This window comes from Pongo abelii, chromosome 10 (genome assembly GCF_028885655.2).
Source record: "Pongo abelii isolate AG06213 chromosome 10, NHGRI_mPonAbe1-v2.0_pri, whole genome shotgun sequence".
NCBI lineage: Eukaryota > Metazoa > Chordata > Mammalia > Primates > Hominidae > Pongo > Pongo abelii.
The window spans coordinates 111,973,886-111,988,802 of NC_071995.2; the positions used below are offsets into that span (position 1 = coordinate 111,973,886).

Sequence of the window (14,917 nt, forward strand, 5' to 3'; positions counted from 1 at the left end):
AGAGCCTGCTGGTGGCTGCCTTCTCAGGAGAGCTGAGCAGGCTTCCACACCACGCTCCACAGAACCCCTAGGGTCTCCTAGGCTTGTGCAAAACTCCAGCTGGTGGAAAGAAAGCTGGGGCAACTGCCAGAAGGATGGCGGTGCCCTGGGAGGAATATTTCCGACTGGCTTTGCAAGAGAAACTGTCTACGTGAGTGGGACGTAGAGGGAGGGAGGGCTAGAAGGAGGGCGGGAATGCGTGGGCTGGCCCATCCCTTCTTCCTCACCTCCTGGGTCCTGGCTTTGGGCAGATCATAGTGGGGTTATTGTCCCCACTTCACAGAGGAGGAAACTGAGGCTCAGGGAGAAACCGAGGCATCACCATGGTCTCAGGGATCGTTCCTGATCCCCCACCCCTAGCTGACATCGGGCTGAGATTAAATCATTCAGACCAAGCTGGGAAGGAATTATTCTATGAAATCCTGCTCCCCAATCCACCCCCAAAACTGCATTTTCAGGAGGAACAGACGAAGCTTGTTCTGTGCCTCCTTCGTGTTCAGCAGCATGGCCTCAAGTCCCAACCTCAGTATCAGCATCTGTAAAATGGGGAGGGGGGTTTTCTCCTGGACCACGGCTGGGAAAGCCTTGCTGATTACACATTAGTCATTCTTTCTGCTCTCCCTTTCTCTCGGGGTGCTGGACTCCAGAACCCCACTGCCTCCTGGGCCTCTCCCTGCAGAGGTCTCAGGCATCTCGGGCTTGGCCGTAGTAGGGAGCTGGTCTCCCCCACCCGGTCTGCTCTCCTGCGGCCTGCCCTTGCAGTAACATCCTTCTGGCTCCTGGGGTCACCTCTGACCCCTTTCTCACTCCCCTCCCCACTCCATCAGTTCTGCTCTCACCTCCCGCCACTGCTGCCCTGCTCAGAACCACACTATCTCTGGAATATCCCATGGCCCCACCACTGGTCTCCTGCAGCTGCCCACTGTCCTTGCTCCTCACAGCAGCCAGAAGGACCCCTCCTCTGCCCAAAACACCCCCTCCGCTCCCACTTCACTTAGAGTCAAGGCCAAAGTCTCCACTCACCATGGCCCACCGCAGTTGGATTCTCAGCTCCTCCCTGCTCCCAATTCCTATCTTTTTCCTCCTCCCTCCCTCCTCTGCAGCCACCCTAGCCACACCAGGGTCCTAGAATCTGTTCCCTGGAGATGTCCACGTGGCTTGCTCCCTCTTCTCCTCCAGGTCTCTGCTCAGATGCTACCTCCTCCCTGTTGAAAGATTCCTTTAGTCCACTTAATTTTTCATCTCAGTGCCTACCATGTCCTGGCATTCTTTTATTATTATTATTATTATTATTATCATTATTATTATTATTTATTAGCTTGATTTTCTGTGGCTCCCAGAAGAATGCAAGCTCACGAGGGAACAGGGATTTTTGTCTGTCCTGTTCACAGCTGCACCCCCAGTGCCTACAAGGGTGTCTGGCCCAGAGTAGGTGCTCAGGACAATTTGTTCAATGAATAAAGAATTCAACCCAGTGTGGTGGCTTACACCTGTAATCCCAGTACTTTGGGATGCCAAGGCGGGCAGATCACATGAGGTCAGGAGGTCGAGACCAGCCTGGCCAACATGGTGAAACTCCGTCTCTACTAAAAATACAAAAATTAGCTGGGCATGGTGGCATGCGCCTGTAATCCCAACTACTTGGGAGGCTGAGGCAGGAGAATTGCTTGAACCTGGAAGGCGGGAGGTTGCAGTGAGCCAAGATCGTGCCACTGCACTCCAGCCTGAATGACAGAGCAAGACTCCATCTCAAAAAATATATAATAATAATAATAATAATAATTCAACCAGATGTGGTGGCTTATGCCTGTAATCCCAACACTTTGGGAGGCTGAAGCGGGAGGATTGCTTGAGTTCACGAGTTCAAGACCAGCCTGGGCAATAAAGCAAGACCTCATCTTTACAAAAATAAAAAAATAAAAATTAGCCGGGTGTGGTGGCACACGCCTGCAGTCCCAGCTACTCAAGAGACAAGATGGGAGGATCGCTTAAGCCCAGGAGTGAGCTATGATGATTATACCACTGCACTCCAGCCTGGGTGACAAAGCTAGACCCAAAAACAAGTCTCAAAAAAAAAAAAAAAATTAAACAGCCAGCAGGTGGCTAATGGGGCACTCCAGACACAGTGGTGAGATGTGGGGCCCTGAAACATGCTTCCTTCACCCCCACCTCCTACTTGAGCCTCTTCAGAAAGCTGCCAGAGCAGGCTGAGGATTACGTCCCACCAGTGCTGCGTCTCCTGGAGAAGAGGCAAGAGCTGGTAGATGCAGACCAGGCCCTGCAGGCCCAGAAGGAGGTGAGCCCCCACTACTGTAATGAGGTGGTGAGCCGGTGGATGGGAAGTGATGGAGCCAATTTATTAGTGACAAGGTCTGAGACAAGTCATTTTACCACTCCAAGCCTTGATTTCTTCATCGTCAAATGGGGATCAAATGAGACCAGTTGTTGGAGCAAATAAATTTGTGTGCATTGAGCATGTGCTGGGCACTGCATTAAGACCTGGCGGTCTTACAATGGTCCCTGCCCTTGTGGGGCTCACAGTCTAGAGAGGAAAACAGATAAGTGTTCAGGTAGTGACTGCTACAAGGAAGAAGCACTGGGCAGGGGCTGTGGAAGCCCAGAAGTCCCTACCTCCCCATGGGGGTGGTCAAGGAGGGCTTCCTGGAGGAAGTGATGTCTTGGGGATTGCTGAAGGGCAAGTCGGCTTATCCAGCAAAGGCGAAAGAGATGAGGAAGGAAAAACAGGCAGAGGAAAACCATACACAAAGACTGGATGGAAGGCAAGAACCAAACACAGGTGGTTGAGTGGCTGGAACACAGAGTATGGGAGAAGAGAGGGTAAGATGAGGCCTGAGGGAAGGGCAGGGACACTGGCATTCGAGGGCTGGAGGAGGGTGTTTGGGCTTCATCCCTGGGTGATGGGAGCCACGGACGGGTTGAGCAGGGAGCAGCCACAGATCAGGGACAACAGGTGGAAGGGGTTAGGTGTGAACCTGAGAGCATGGGAGGACCCGGACCCCCAAACCCACACAGACAACCCACTCCTTACCCCCAGGTGTTCCGCACCAAGATGGCAGCCCTGAAACAGCGTTGGGAACAGCTGGAACAAAAGGAGCGGGAGCTAAAGGGATCGTTCATCCGCTTTGACAAGTTTTTGCAGGTAGGTGGAGCCTCCTGGGGGGGAGGCGGGGCCTATGGGTAGCAGCTCACACCCTCCCGGGGCCCGGGAGGTAACAAAAAGAAAAGTAGTGGTTTTCGTCATGCAAAAGGAAACGGTAGGAAACACACACGCACTGCCTGAAGCAACCGATTAAAAAAAAAAAAGCGGGCGGGGGAGTGGGGTGAAGAGCCAGCTTCCGAGCCAGGCCTGCTGTCCGCCCCTGGTTTTGCGAGCGAATGTCAGGGCAGGATGGAGGTGCCGAACTCCCCGCCAGCTCCTGAGTCCTGAAGGTCGCCTTCTCCCCCACCGTACTCCCCAGGACTCCGAGGCCCGGCGCAATCGCGCGTTGCGGAGGGCGGCGGAGGAGCGGCACCAGGCGGGCGGGCGGGAGGCGGAGGCGCTGCGTCTGCGGACCCAGCTCGAGGAGCTACGACGGGAACGCGCGCGGCTGCAGCGCCGGCTTAAGCGCCTGGAGCCCTGCGCGCGCCTGCTGGAGCAAGCGCTGGAGCTGCTGCCCGGGGTGAGTCCCGGGCAGGAGGCTGGGAGCTCGGCGCCACCGCGTGGCGCTGAGTGGCTCAGGGACGGCTTCGGACTGGTGAACTACTGGCGCGCTGAGCTACTGGAGTTCTTGGCATGCATGCCGAGAACTATCACTTGTGGAGCGCTCACTGTATGCCAGGAATACGCTTTGGTTTTTGTGGTTGTTACTTTTGGAGTTTTTTTTGAGACAGTGTCTCGCTTTGTCACCAGGCTGGAGTGCATTGGCGCGATCACGGCTCACTGCAGCCTCGACTTCCTGGGCTCAAGGGATCCTCCTGCCTCTGCCCCCCAAGTAGCTGGGACCACAGGCGCACGCCACCACCCCTAGCTATTTTTTTTTAATTATTATTTTTAGTAGAGACGGTGGTCTCGCTATGTTGCCCAGGCTGGTTTCGAACTCCTGGGCTCAAGCGATCCTGCCACCTCGGCTCCCAAAGTGCTGGGATTACAGGTGTGAGCCACCGCCCACGTTTTGTTCTTGAATCCTCCCCAAAGTCCAGTGAAGTGAGTCCTGTTATTGTCAACTGTCAACCCCATTTTACAGATAGGAGAACTGAAGATTCAGAAAGCTAACTCTGGCCGGGCGCGGTGGCTCACGCCTGTAATCCCAACACTTTGGGAGGCCAAGGCGGGAGGATTGCTTGAAGCCAGGAGTTGGAGACCAATCTGGGTAACATAGAGTGACACCTGTCTCTACAAAAAATTAGCCGGGCGTGGTGGCGTGTGACTATAGTCCCAGCTACTTTGGAGCGGAGATGGGAGGATCGCTTGAGCCCAGGAGTTCAAGATGATAGTGAGCTATGATCGCGCCACTGCACTCCAGCCCAGGTGACAGAGCGAGACCTTGTCTCTAACAAATGGAGGTTGACATTTAAGTCACTTTCCAGAAAGATTATTCCAATAATAAGGAACGCCGGCGGCCAGGTGGGATGGAGAGGGTAAGGGACTGCAGGCCCATGTGAGTCCCTTCCCCGCCCCCGACTCTAGTTCCAAGAGGTCCCGGAGCTGGTGGCGCGCTTCGACGGCCTGGCTGAGACGCAGGCGGCGCTGAGGCTCAGGGAGCGCGAGCGGCTCGCGGAGCTGGAGGCGGCGCGAGCGCGGCTGCAACAGCTGCGGGACGCCTGGCCGGACGAGGTGCTCTCACAGGGCCAGCGGCGGGCACAGCTGCAGGAGCGCCTGGAGGCTGCCAGGGAGCGTACGCTGCAGTGGGTACGGCCCGCCCTAGGTGGGGGGCGCTCCGGACCCCAGGCTTCCACAGCCGGGCGGGGAGGAGCGCCAGGGCTGATGAGGACCGATGGGGCAATGCTTACCCCAGAGGGTCCGCTGCACTAAGGAGAGGAATCTCAGGCATCACCGAGCCCTTTCGGGCATGAGGCCTGCCCCATCCGCCGGCATGAGGCTCCTGCACCCCTCTCCCGAGAGCACCTGACTGCCTGACTGGCAGAGGTGGATGGGAAGAATGCCGGGCGCGGTGGCTCATGCCTGTAATCCCAACACTTTGGGAGGCCGAGAGGGGCGGATCACCTCTGATCATGAGTTCGAGACCGGCCTGGCCAACATGGTGAAACCGTGTCTCTACTAAAAATACAAAAATTAGCCAGGTCCACTGGCGGGCGCCTGTAGTCCCAGCTACTCGGGAGGCTGAAGGAGGAGAATCGCTAGGCTCTGGGAGCCGGCGGTTGCAGTGAGCTGAGATCAGGCCACTGCACTCCAGCCTGGGCGACAAAGATAGACTCCATCTCAAAAAGAAAAAAAAAAAAAGTGGCTGGGAAGAGGGGGCAGCCCGCCTCGGGCCAGTTGCCATAATTGGGAGTGGGGCGGGTGTTCTCCAGGAATCCAAGTGGATTCAGATTCAGAACACAGCAGCGGAGAAGACTCTGCTCCTGGGACGCAGCAGGATGGCCGTGCTCAACCTGTTCCAGCTAGTGTGCCAGCATCAGGGGCAGCCTCCCACCCTGGACATTGAGGACACGGAGGGACAGCTAGAGCACGTGAGAGCCCCTCTTTATGGCACCTCCAGCCCCCAAACACTCCCTCTTTGGAAAAATGAGGTACCTAAAACCCCACAGTTAGTGACACCTTCTCTGGGTTAAGCATGGCCCTCTAAGGTCAGAGCCCTTGCCCCAGCCGTGGCTCGATCGCCAGGCAGGCACCTGGTCTAGGATGGATTCCTCGGTGCATCTTGGCTCTGACAGTGGCCAGAAGAAAGCCATGCCCCTCTCTGCGACAAAGCTAGACTCCATCTCAAAAAGAAAACAAAAAGTGGCTGGTCTCAATGCCCTCCCTCTACCAGGAAGGCCAGGGTTTGTGCTGAGTCCCTCTTTTCTCGCAGGATCCAACAGCCCACACGTGTCAACACCTGTAAAAAATCATAAGGTCCAGACTCGCTCTTTATTAATCTCTGGCCCTCTGGCTCCCTGCTTCCTGCACAGAGAAGCCTCAGCTTCCGCAGGGAGGGTGAGGGTGGGGTTAGGCTGAGTTGTGCGGTGTAGAATGTGACATAGGCTTTTTTTTTTTTTTTTTTTTTTTTTGAGACAGAGTCTAGCTCTGTCACTTAGGCTGGAGTGCAGTGACACGATCTCGGCTCACTGCAACCTCTGCCTCCTGGCGATTCTCCTGCCTCAGCCTCTCAAGTAGTTAGGATTACAGGCACACACCACGACACCCGGCTCATTTTGTATTTTTAGTAGAGCTAAGGTTTCACCATGTTGGCCAGGCTGGTCTCGAACTCCCAACCTCAAGTTATCCTCCCGCCTCAGCCTCCCAAAGTGCTAGGATTACAGGTGTGAGCCACCACACCCAGCGTGACATAGGTTTACAATGGAGGGAGATTTCAGACTTCAAACACTTCTTTTGTTTCTAGTGGGTATACCCAAAGCATGGCCCCTTTGAGAAGTGGAGGCAAAGTAAAGGTGTAGCAGGACGAGCCACAGACAAAACTCCTCAGACACCGGATTAAAGAAGGAAGAGGTTTTTATTCGGCCGGGAGCTCGGCTCTTAAGACGTGAGTCTGCCAATGCTCCCAGCCGAATAAAAACCTCTTCCTTCTTTAATCCGGTGTCTGAGGAGTTTTGTGTTAATCTGGTGTCTGAGGAGTTTTGTCTTCAGCTCGTCCTGCTACAAAGGGAGGCAACCCACCTTTTCCCCAACCGATTCCCATTCCTGTTCTGCCCAATGGCCAGGATTCCAACCGAATGCCAAGATCTGGGTCCTGGGAATCCGCTTCGCCCCTCCTAATTGGTTGGATGCATCAATGCCACTGTTCTTCCAAGCCTGGCCTGTTACCTGGTTACCTTGTGGCACATGAGACTAGCAGAAACACAGGCTTGATGTAAACAGGCAAAAGTCAGTGCCTTTTCTTTTAGTCCAACTGGAGTAGTGGAAATTAAGAAGAAACAAAATCTGTAACCGGTTGTAATTAATTAGTTGTAAACACCACTGCACTAGGACCAGACCATCTCTTTTCAAAATCAACTCTCTATCCCTGTCAAGGAGAAAGACCCCATGGAGGGACATTATGCCTTTTCCCACCTCCCCTAACACTCCCTGGCCTCCAGGCCTGGGACTCACACTGTCCTGCGGCTGCCAGAATGCAGTAACAGCTTCATTTGTTCATTGCATTTTCATTATTTTTCCAGTTGCCCCCTAGTTATGACAAGGGGTAACTATTTTTTTCCATTTTTGGTGGAGATAAAAAGTTTCCATCTCAGCTGTTGATACGGTGATGAATATGAGGCGGAGCCCACAGATGGTTCACCCTCAAGTTCTAGTTTTTACAACGGATCCATGGTATTTATTAAGTTCATATTCATAAAGAAGTTAATTAAAACAAAAGGAGAGCCACCCGCGGAGATAAGAGTAGGTCACAAACCAATGAATGTGACTGATCCAGTTACAAGTAAATAAAGCTGATTGATGTAAATGAAAATACTAACTGGATAGTGCAGGTGACAGCAGCGAGGAAGCTGTGAAGGTGTCTGCTCACACGGCAGTTGGGAAGGTTGGCCCAAGGCTTTCAAAACCCAGAACGGCTTAGGATCTCAGTCACCACCTCTGGGAACCACCATCATTGCTGTTCTTTTAATGAGAGGGTCTCCAGTCCCCGCCCTGCCTTTCGGCCTCCCCGAGTGTTGAGGGGTGGGGGCTGGACAGTGACTCTGGGGCTGGGATGTGACTTCGTGTTGGGCCCCCCCAGGTGAAGCTGTTCATGCAGGACCTCTCCGCCATGCTGGCCGGCCTGGGTCAGGCTGAGCCTGCGGCCCCTGCCTCCTAGCCCTGACCCAGGTGAGCAGCGGGAGAGGGGACGCCCGAGAGACCCTGAGATAGGAGGGCCCACATTTCCAATGGGGTGTGAACTGAGTGACTCTTCCTGAATCCGTTTCTTCATTGAGAAGATGGGAGGGCTGTGCCTGTTCAGAGTGCTGTGGGCCTGCCATGAGGGGCACATAGCAAGCAGTCCATAAATGCAGGCCCTGATGAGGAGGTGATGGGAAGGTCAAGGGGCTGTGTGGGGCAACTGCCTCTAAAATGAGATCAGACCAGGCCCTCCCTGCCAGGGTGGTTGGGGCATGAAAAAAGCTCTTTGTCAGGTCTCAGAACAGGGTCCATGCTAGATGAGAGATCACCAAGGCCCCTCCACTATGGACTCTGCCAGATGAGGGGCCCAGCCTGAGAATCCAGCTGCTGGGGCTGCCCTTGACCGTCTCAGAATCTCAAACGGGGTGGGTGTCGAGAAGACAGAGGGCAGGCCAGGTTCTGACCTCCAGGTGTGGAGGGGCTGCGTTAACCTCTTCATAGCCAGAGGGGAGCAGCTGTGCCCTTGCCCCCTGGGCTGCACATCCTGTTCCCCTCCCCCAGCCCACTCCCAGCTGCGACCATGTCCAGTGGGAGGAAGGGGGACCAACTCCCACCTCTGGCACCCGGCTTGTGCTCTGAGCTTCACTTTCCTCATCGCTAAATGGACAAGGCAGGAGAACTCGCCCTCGGGAGACCCGCAACTCCTCTGCTACGTTAGCTGGGATTTTAGTACCCGGGTCTCTCCATTCCAACTCCCCAAGTAGACTGCACTCCTGGCCACCAGCAGTGCTCAATAAAGATTTATTACATTAAAAATTCCATCGCCAAACCCTGAGGCACTCAGGGCTCTGACCGGTGCAGCCATGACCTCTGAACCCAGAACACATGGAAGCAGCAGCAGCTGAGTTGCCAACTCAGGTCTTGGCCTGCCTGGCTTTGCTGGCGAACTCCTCCACACCCTTCAAGGCCCTGCTCAAATGTCTCTGTCTTAGGCTGACGCAGCTGCTGCCCTTCTGTGGCCATACAGTGCTCCTTTTCACGGATGATGGCTCCTGCAGGGAGTGCCCCTAGTGCCCAGCACAGGGCCAGGCACACAGTGGTGCACGGGAACGTCTTCTGATGCCCACCCTAAGGCCAATCAAGGAGCCAAGGGGCTGGGTCCTGGTCCTCACATCCTCTTCCGCATCTTGCCCTTCTTGGAGCGGGCACCCCGGCCGAAGGCGCCCTGCTGCAGCTCCTGGACGCGGCGGCGGTTGCGGGCAGAGAGCTGCTTGAGGCCACCACGCTGCAGGAAGCGCAGCTTCTGGGCCCGGCGCCGCTGCTTCAGGATCTGCTGCTTGGTCTTGAGTTCCGGGCGGACACGGCCTGCAGGGGTGCCTGGGGCGTGGGGCCGGGATGCACCTGCCGGGACAGGGATTCAGGGAGCTCAGCTGTTGGGATCACTCCCAAGATCCCCTCCTCTCAGAAGCTCGCAGACTCCTCCCCTGTCCCTACTCCTGTTCTGTGCTTATTGCTGTGACCCAGTGTCTGTGCACAGTAGGTGGCTAATAAAGTTTTAGGCAGCCTCATGGAGTGGTCAATAACATGGAGCCAGAACGGCTGGGGTTCAAATCCCAGCTGTGACCTCTTGGACCCTGGGCAAGAAGTTAACGGCTCTGTGCCTCAGTTTCCCCATCTGTGAATTATAAATCATAGCACCTCCCTCATGGGTGAAGAGTAAATGCATTTCCATGGTGCAAAGTGCTCAGAATTTCAAGGCCTGTCCCATAGTGAGAGCCTTTTGGGCATGACTGTTACTATTAAAAATTCTCCAACCAAGGAGCGTATGTCTCCACAGCACACCTATTGCATGCCAGGCTCTGAGGCCCCCCATAGTAACCGATACAGACCTCAGCCTCTGTCTCCATGGACACCATGCTCTAGGCTTGTTAGATGAAAAAAGAGTGTAGATAAACCTTCCTTTAGGTGGGAGAGGAATCAGAGAAGGCCAGAGAGGGAGAGGGACTTATCTGAGATCACACAGCAAAGCAGCAGCAGCAGAGGTCAGCAACCCTGCCCCAGCCCGACAGGTGGGCATCATGTAGTCCATTCTTCTAGTTCTCCAGGAGGCAAGCACCACCCTCCCTGGCTCCCACTAAGCCCTGTGTCCTCGTCCTCCTCCTCCCCATTCATAACAGCAGCCTCCCCAGGGCTCCTAGAGGGATGACCATTAGGGTGGTCCCAGCTGTCTCCAGTGGAGCCAGGGTGCCTCGCAGGACCTATCACCTCCAATGAGGACAGCAAAGGAAGAACAGCTGCTTTCTCCCAAAGCCCACAGGTCGCCCCCGTCTCCCCAGCCCCTGCACGCCCACTGCACGGCACTGCTCGCAGCAAAAGCTGCTGTTTCACCCAGGTTAAAAACAGGCTGAGAAGTGAGGTGTGGGTGGTCCCCACCCAGCCATGCTGACAAGGAGACACTCCCACAGATGGGAGAGCTGGAGAGGGAGGAGCCACAGAGAACAGGCCCAGGCAAATGCACGCAGGCTCACAGAGACACCCGGGGAGGCAGTGACAGCCCCAGGAGGTGGAGGGACACAAGCAGGTGCTAAGACCATCTGAGAGAGACCCAGGACATGGTCCCAAACTCCCCTCTCCCCAGGGAAGGCTCCAGGTGGGAGCCGTGGGCAGCTGGGTGACCCAGGTTCAGTCATAGCCCTCATAAGGCACCTGTTTCCCGGCCTGTAAAATGGGTATTCGCAGTCACCTTGCCTCCCAGGTCACGTGTGGCCTTCCAGGACAGAGCCTGCCTGCACCCACAAGTGGGAGCCCCTCCCTGACAACAGCCCTTAAGCACAGGCTCTGGCAGACAGAGACGGCTTCAAATCCACCTTAGCCTGTTACTGGCTGAGGGACCCAGGCCAGATCAAAGAGGTCCAAGTCCTCAGATGACCAAATGTACCACTTGCCAACCCACATTTCAAGGAAGTATCTTCCTCAACATCCCCTGTGATCGCCTCCTCCCGGAACCAAAGCTGCTTCTGACTGCGTCTTTGGTGACATGAACTTCCCCATAGCATTGCTAAAACGAACGTCACTCCTGAGGATGCCACAGGGAATCAATTCATGCTCACTCTGTCAGGTTGAACCACATGCAAATGCCATTTTTGCAGGTGAAAATGGCCCACGTAGCAGCATTCGCACAAGGTTCCACCTCCCGAGTTCTCTAGGATTTTAGACAATCGGCTTAATTAGGTGAACAGGGCATCTACCAGAAGTTATCCCTGTGGCTTCATCTGTGAAGTGGAAGGGGGTCAGGGACAAGGCACCTGAGGGGCATGGTGCTTCCCAGCACCTGTCAGGCGGTGCTCGTGACCATCAGAGGCTGGGACAGTAGGAAGGGGGAACCTGTGGGGGTGGGGGTTGGGTGGGGGGATCATGGAGGGACCCACGGTTTTGGCAGCATACCCCCACACACCCAGCTCTGGGGCTCTGCAGTAGCCCCTGCACCTGTGCCTCAGCGTTACCCTAATCTGACCATACCTGCTCTGCCTACCTGTGCACCCACACTCCCCACCCTGGCTCTCACCTTGGCCACGGCCTCGCTTCCCACCTCTTCGCTCTGGGCCTCGCCGGTCAGATGCCCCTTCTTCGTCCGAGTCACGATCATCAATTTTCTGTTTCTGTTTCCACTTCTGATAGCTGGGAAACCTCGTTAAGGAAGCTGCGTGAAGCCCCTGGGATGGGAGAAGGCTCCTCCCCACACTGCCCCAGCAGACAGAGATCCGTCCTCTCAGCCGCAGCTGAAGCTGCTCGGTCCCGCCCCCAGCACAGGCCCCACTTATTGGAGATGCTGCTGCTGAAGCCGCTGGGCCCCGCCCCCAGCACAGGTCCCACTAGTTGGAGATGCTGCTGCTGAAGCTGCTCGACCCCGCCCCCAGCACCAGGTCCCACCTATTGGAGATGCGGCTGCTGAAGCCGCTCAGCCCCGCCCCCTCCTCCTCGACCCCGCCCCCAGGTTCCACTTAATTGAAGCTGCTGCTGCTGAAGCTGCTCGGCCCCGCCCCTCTCCAGCCACGCCCGTCAGGATACAGGTCTCGCTTGTAGGAGCTGCTGATGTAGCGGCCGCTCTCTGTCTTAATCTTCTTCTTGTCTTCCTGTCCTGACTGTCCCACAAACCGCTTCTTCTTACGGTCCCTGCAGGAGAGGGAGTTGGGACGGCTGCCGTGGAGGGAAACGCTTGGAGTGCCTGCTGCCGCTCGGGGCCTGTCTCCTCACCCGACCCTCTTGTCAGGTTGTTGGAGCATTAAAGGAAAGCAGTGCAGCCACGTCTGGCATGCAGTTGGCGCTCAATAAAGGCTTCTTCCCTATCCCTCCTCACCTCTCCCTGCAGTCCAGGTCTCAAAAGGGAGTGTGGCGGTCAGAGGACTGCCGCCAGCACTGGGGCCTGGCTCAGGGACAAGGGCCTCCTGGAGGGTTTCCAATCCCCTCCCGGTTCCCAGCTGTGACCCTGGGTTGAGTCACATACATTCTCTAGATGCTAGAGTCCTGAACGAATGGGTCCTGAGCCCTGTCTAGAAAGACTTGCCAGCAAAAAGAATAGACGGGGTCAAGATCTCTGTGGTGTGTGATCAAATCAAGAGGACAGCACAGCCAGGGGCCATCACACCCGCTGTGAGTGGTCACATGGGGGACAGCCAGGCCATAATCCGGGCTGTGCAGGATCAGATGGGAGTGAGGACCTCAGGGAGCTCACCCTGCCTGCTGGCATGGAGGGGCGGCTCACTTGCTCACCCTGGGCCTGGAGGGGCGGCTCACTTGCTCACTCACCCCAAGCATGGAGGGGCGGCTCACTCGATCACTCACCACTTGAGCTGCTGCTGGCCCCTCATCAGGTTCTGGGCTTCATCCCCCATCAGGTCCAGGACAGCGCCAGCCGCCTGCTGCTCGAAGGCTCCCCCTTCCCCGCTGATGCTCAGGCTGCAGAGGGAGAGTGGGAGACATAATTGGATTGATGGGACCCAGCAGACCCGCCTGCCCCACCCAGGACCCAGCCAGCCACTCACCCCCGCTCGCTGTCAAAGTCCTTGGGCCGGTAGGGGATGTAGAATTCCTGGTCCCGCTGCCGGGCCTCCTCCCTCCGCCTCTTGGCTCCCCTGTTGGGTCCTGACCGCTGTCGCTTCCGGCCCACGACCTCTGAGAAAATGTCCTGGCAGAGCACGGACCAAGGCCCGGAGTCATGCCTGCCGCCCCCTGGGGAGTTCCCCCAGCCTCCCTACCCACCAGCCTGGCCACAGTGAGGGGCCAGTGGCTTCTCGGGGACTTTCAAAGCTTCACTTTGCCATTTCTTAGCTGGGTGACAGTGTCTCCTGTGGGACCCTCAGTTTCCTCATCTGCACACACAGCGCAACCCCTGCCTCAGGGACCAGCAGAGGCAGGACAGCTGGGTGAGGAGGAGAGTGCCGGCCGGGGGAGACCCAACTCCCCATTCCAGCTCCGCGCCCCAGGCTGTGTGACAGCCGGCTCTGCCCCTCTCTGCGCCTGGCCTGCTCTGAACAACGCGGACTAGGCCAGGGGTCTCCAACTGGTCCTCTTGGCTACTGAACCCTCTGTCCAAACAAAACATGAGAGAGGGACATCCTGGGGGACACACAGGCCCAGGACCCACCCACCAGGTGAATGGGACACTTTATGGTCCTCCTTCTGAGTGGAGACCCGCACGTCTCACTGCAGAAGCCCTGATGTGTTTGGTGGCTGATGATGCCCCGGACCCCACTGAGGGTGTCATGTCGTACCACAGCTCTTCAGGCTAAAGATCTGGCCCCAGAGTTTTAAACGAGGGATGGTGGACAAGAACCATGCCCCGACTCTGCAGATGGGAAGCTGACTGCATCCACCTCCATCCACTGCTCAAAGATCCTAGGACAGCCTCATGGGCTGCTGGGACTTAGCCACTCCTTCCCCATACCCCAGGTCCAGGGTCCCCCGGGTGGAACCTGTACCTCCACACTCTCTCCCGCCTCCTCTTTCTCCTCCTCCTCCTTCTCAGGCTGCTTCTCCTGCAGTGCTGGGCGGCTCAGGGCTGGGCCCACTGGGCCCTCCTGCTGCTCCTGCCGCCCCTGCTGTTCCTGCTGGAAGCGGGCGATGGCCTTGAGGTCCCTCTGCCGCTTGGCGCGCATCACCTGGCGGCACAGGTCTCGGCTGGAGGCATTGATTTCAAAGATAGTCTGTAGAGGGGACACCCAGTCCTTTGCCCACTGGCCTCCTACCCCCAACCCCACCCTTACCACTTGGTGGGCTCCCTATGGGCGTTCTTCCCCAAGTCTTCCCCAATGTCCAAGGTGGGCACTCTCATTATCTGCACTTCACAGTTAGACAGACCCAGGCCAGGCGCAGTGGCTCATGCCTGTAATCCCAGCACTTGGGGAGGCTAAGGCGGGCGGATCACTTGAGGTCAGGAGTTCGAGACTAGCCTGGCCAACACGGCAAAACCCCATCTCTGCTAAAAATATAAAAATTAGCCAGGTGTGGTGGTGGGCACCTGTAGTCCCAGCTACTTAGAAGGCTGAGGCAGGAGAATCACTTGAACCCAGAAGGCAGTGGTTGCAGTGAGCCGAGATTACACCACTGCAACCCAGCCTGGGTAACAGAGCGAGACCCCATCTCAAAAACAAAACAAAACAAAAACACAAAGAGAGACCCAGGCCAGGCACTGTGGCTCACGCCTGTAATCTCAGCAATTTGGGAGGCTGAGGCAGGAGGATCACCTGAGCCCAGGGGTCTGAGACCAGCCTAGGCAACATGGCATGACCTCATCTCTACAAAAAATTTAAAAAATTATCTGGGTGTGGTGGCATGCACCTGTAGTCCCAGCTACTCAGGAGGCTGAGATAGGAGGATGATTTG

General features: G+C 56.4%; 2 protein-coding genes across 2 annotated transcripts in view; one reads left to right on the forward strand and one right to left on the reverse strand.

Annotated features, from left to right (window-relative positions):
• Positions 1 to 8,917, forward strand: CFAP73 (cilia and flagella associated protein 73). Its single transcript, XM_024256414.2, has 7 exons — positions 1 to 190; positions 2,230 to 2,335; positions 3,095 to 3,199; positions 3,519 to 3,719; positions 4,727 to 4,948; positions 5,572 to 5,730; positions 7,935 to 8,917. Exons 1-7 carry the CDS (start codon positions 135 to 137, stop codon positions 8,010 to 8,012), a joined length of 927 nt encoding a protein of 308 aa, XP_024112182.1. The 5' UTR covers positions 1 to 134; the 3' UTR covers positions 8,013 to 8,917.
• DDX54 (DEAD-box helicase 54) overlaps positions 8,820 to 14,917 on the reverse strand; it is a 26,875-nt gene continuing 20,777 nt past the window's right edge. Inside the window, exons 15-20 of the mRNA XM_002823782.5 lie at positions 14,014 to 14,238; positions 13,078 to 13,220; positions 12,878 to 12,991; positions 12,104 to 12,208; positions 11,601 to 11,713; positions 8,820 to 9,436 (exon numbers count right to left, since the gene is read on the reverse strand). Of these exons, the coding sequence (XP_002823828.2) occupies positions 9,204 to 9,436; positions 11,601 to 11,713; positions 12,104 to 12,208; positions 12,878 to 12,991; positions 13,078 to 13,220; positions 14,014 to 14,238 (933 nt within the window). The 3' untranslated portion in view covers positions 8,820 to 9,203. The remainder of the gene's footprint in view (positions 9,437 to 11,600; positions 11,714 to 12,103; positions 12,209 to 12,877; positions 12,992 to 13,077; positions 13,221 to 14,013; positions 14,239 to 14,917) is intronic.

Coding starts and splice junctions, on each gene's coding strand:
- CFAP73 (XM_024256414.2), top strand. CDS start 135: ATGGCGGTGCCCTGGGAGGAATATTTCCGACTGGCTTTGCAAGAGAAA. Junction 2,336..3,094: donor CCCTGCAGGCCCAGAAGGAG/GTGAGCCCCCAC, acceptor CCTTACCCCCAG/GTGTTCCGCACCAAGATGGC. Junction 4,949..5,571: donor GGGAGCGTACGCTGCAGTGG/GTACGGCCCGCC, acceptor GGTGTTCTCCAG/GAATCCAAGTGGATTCAGAT.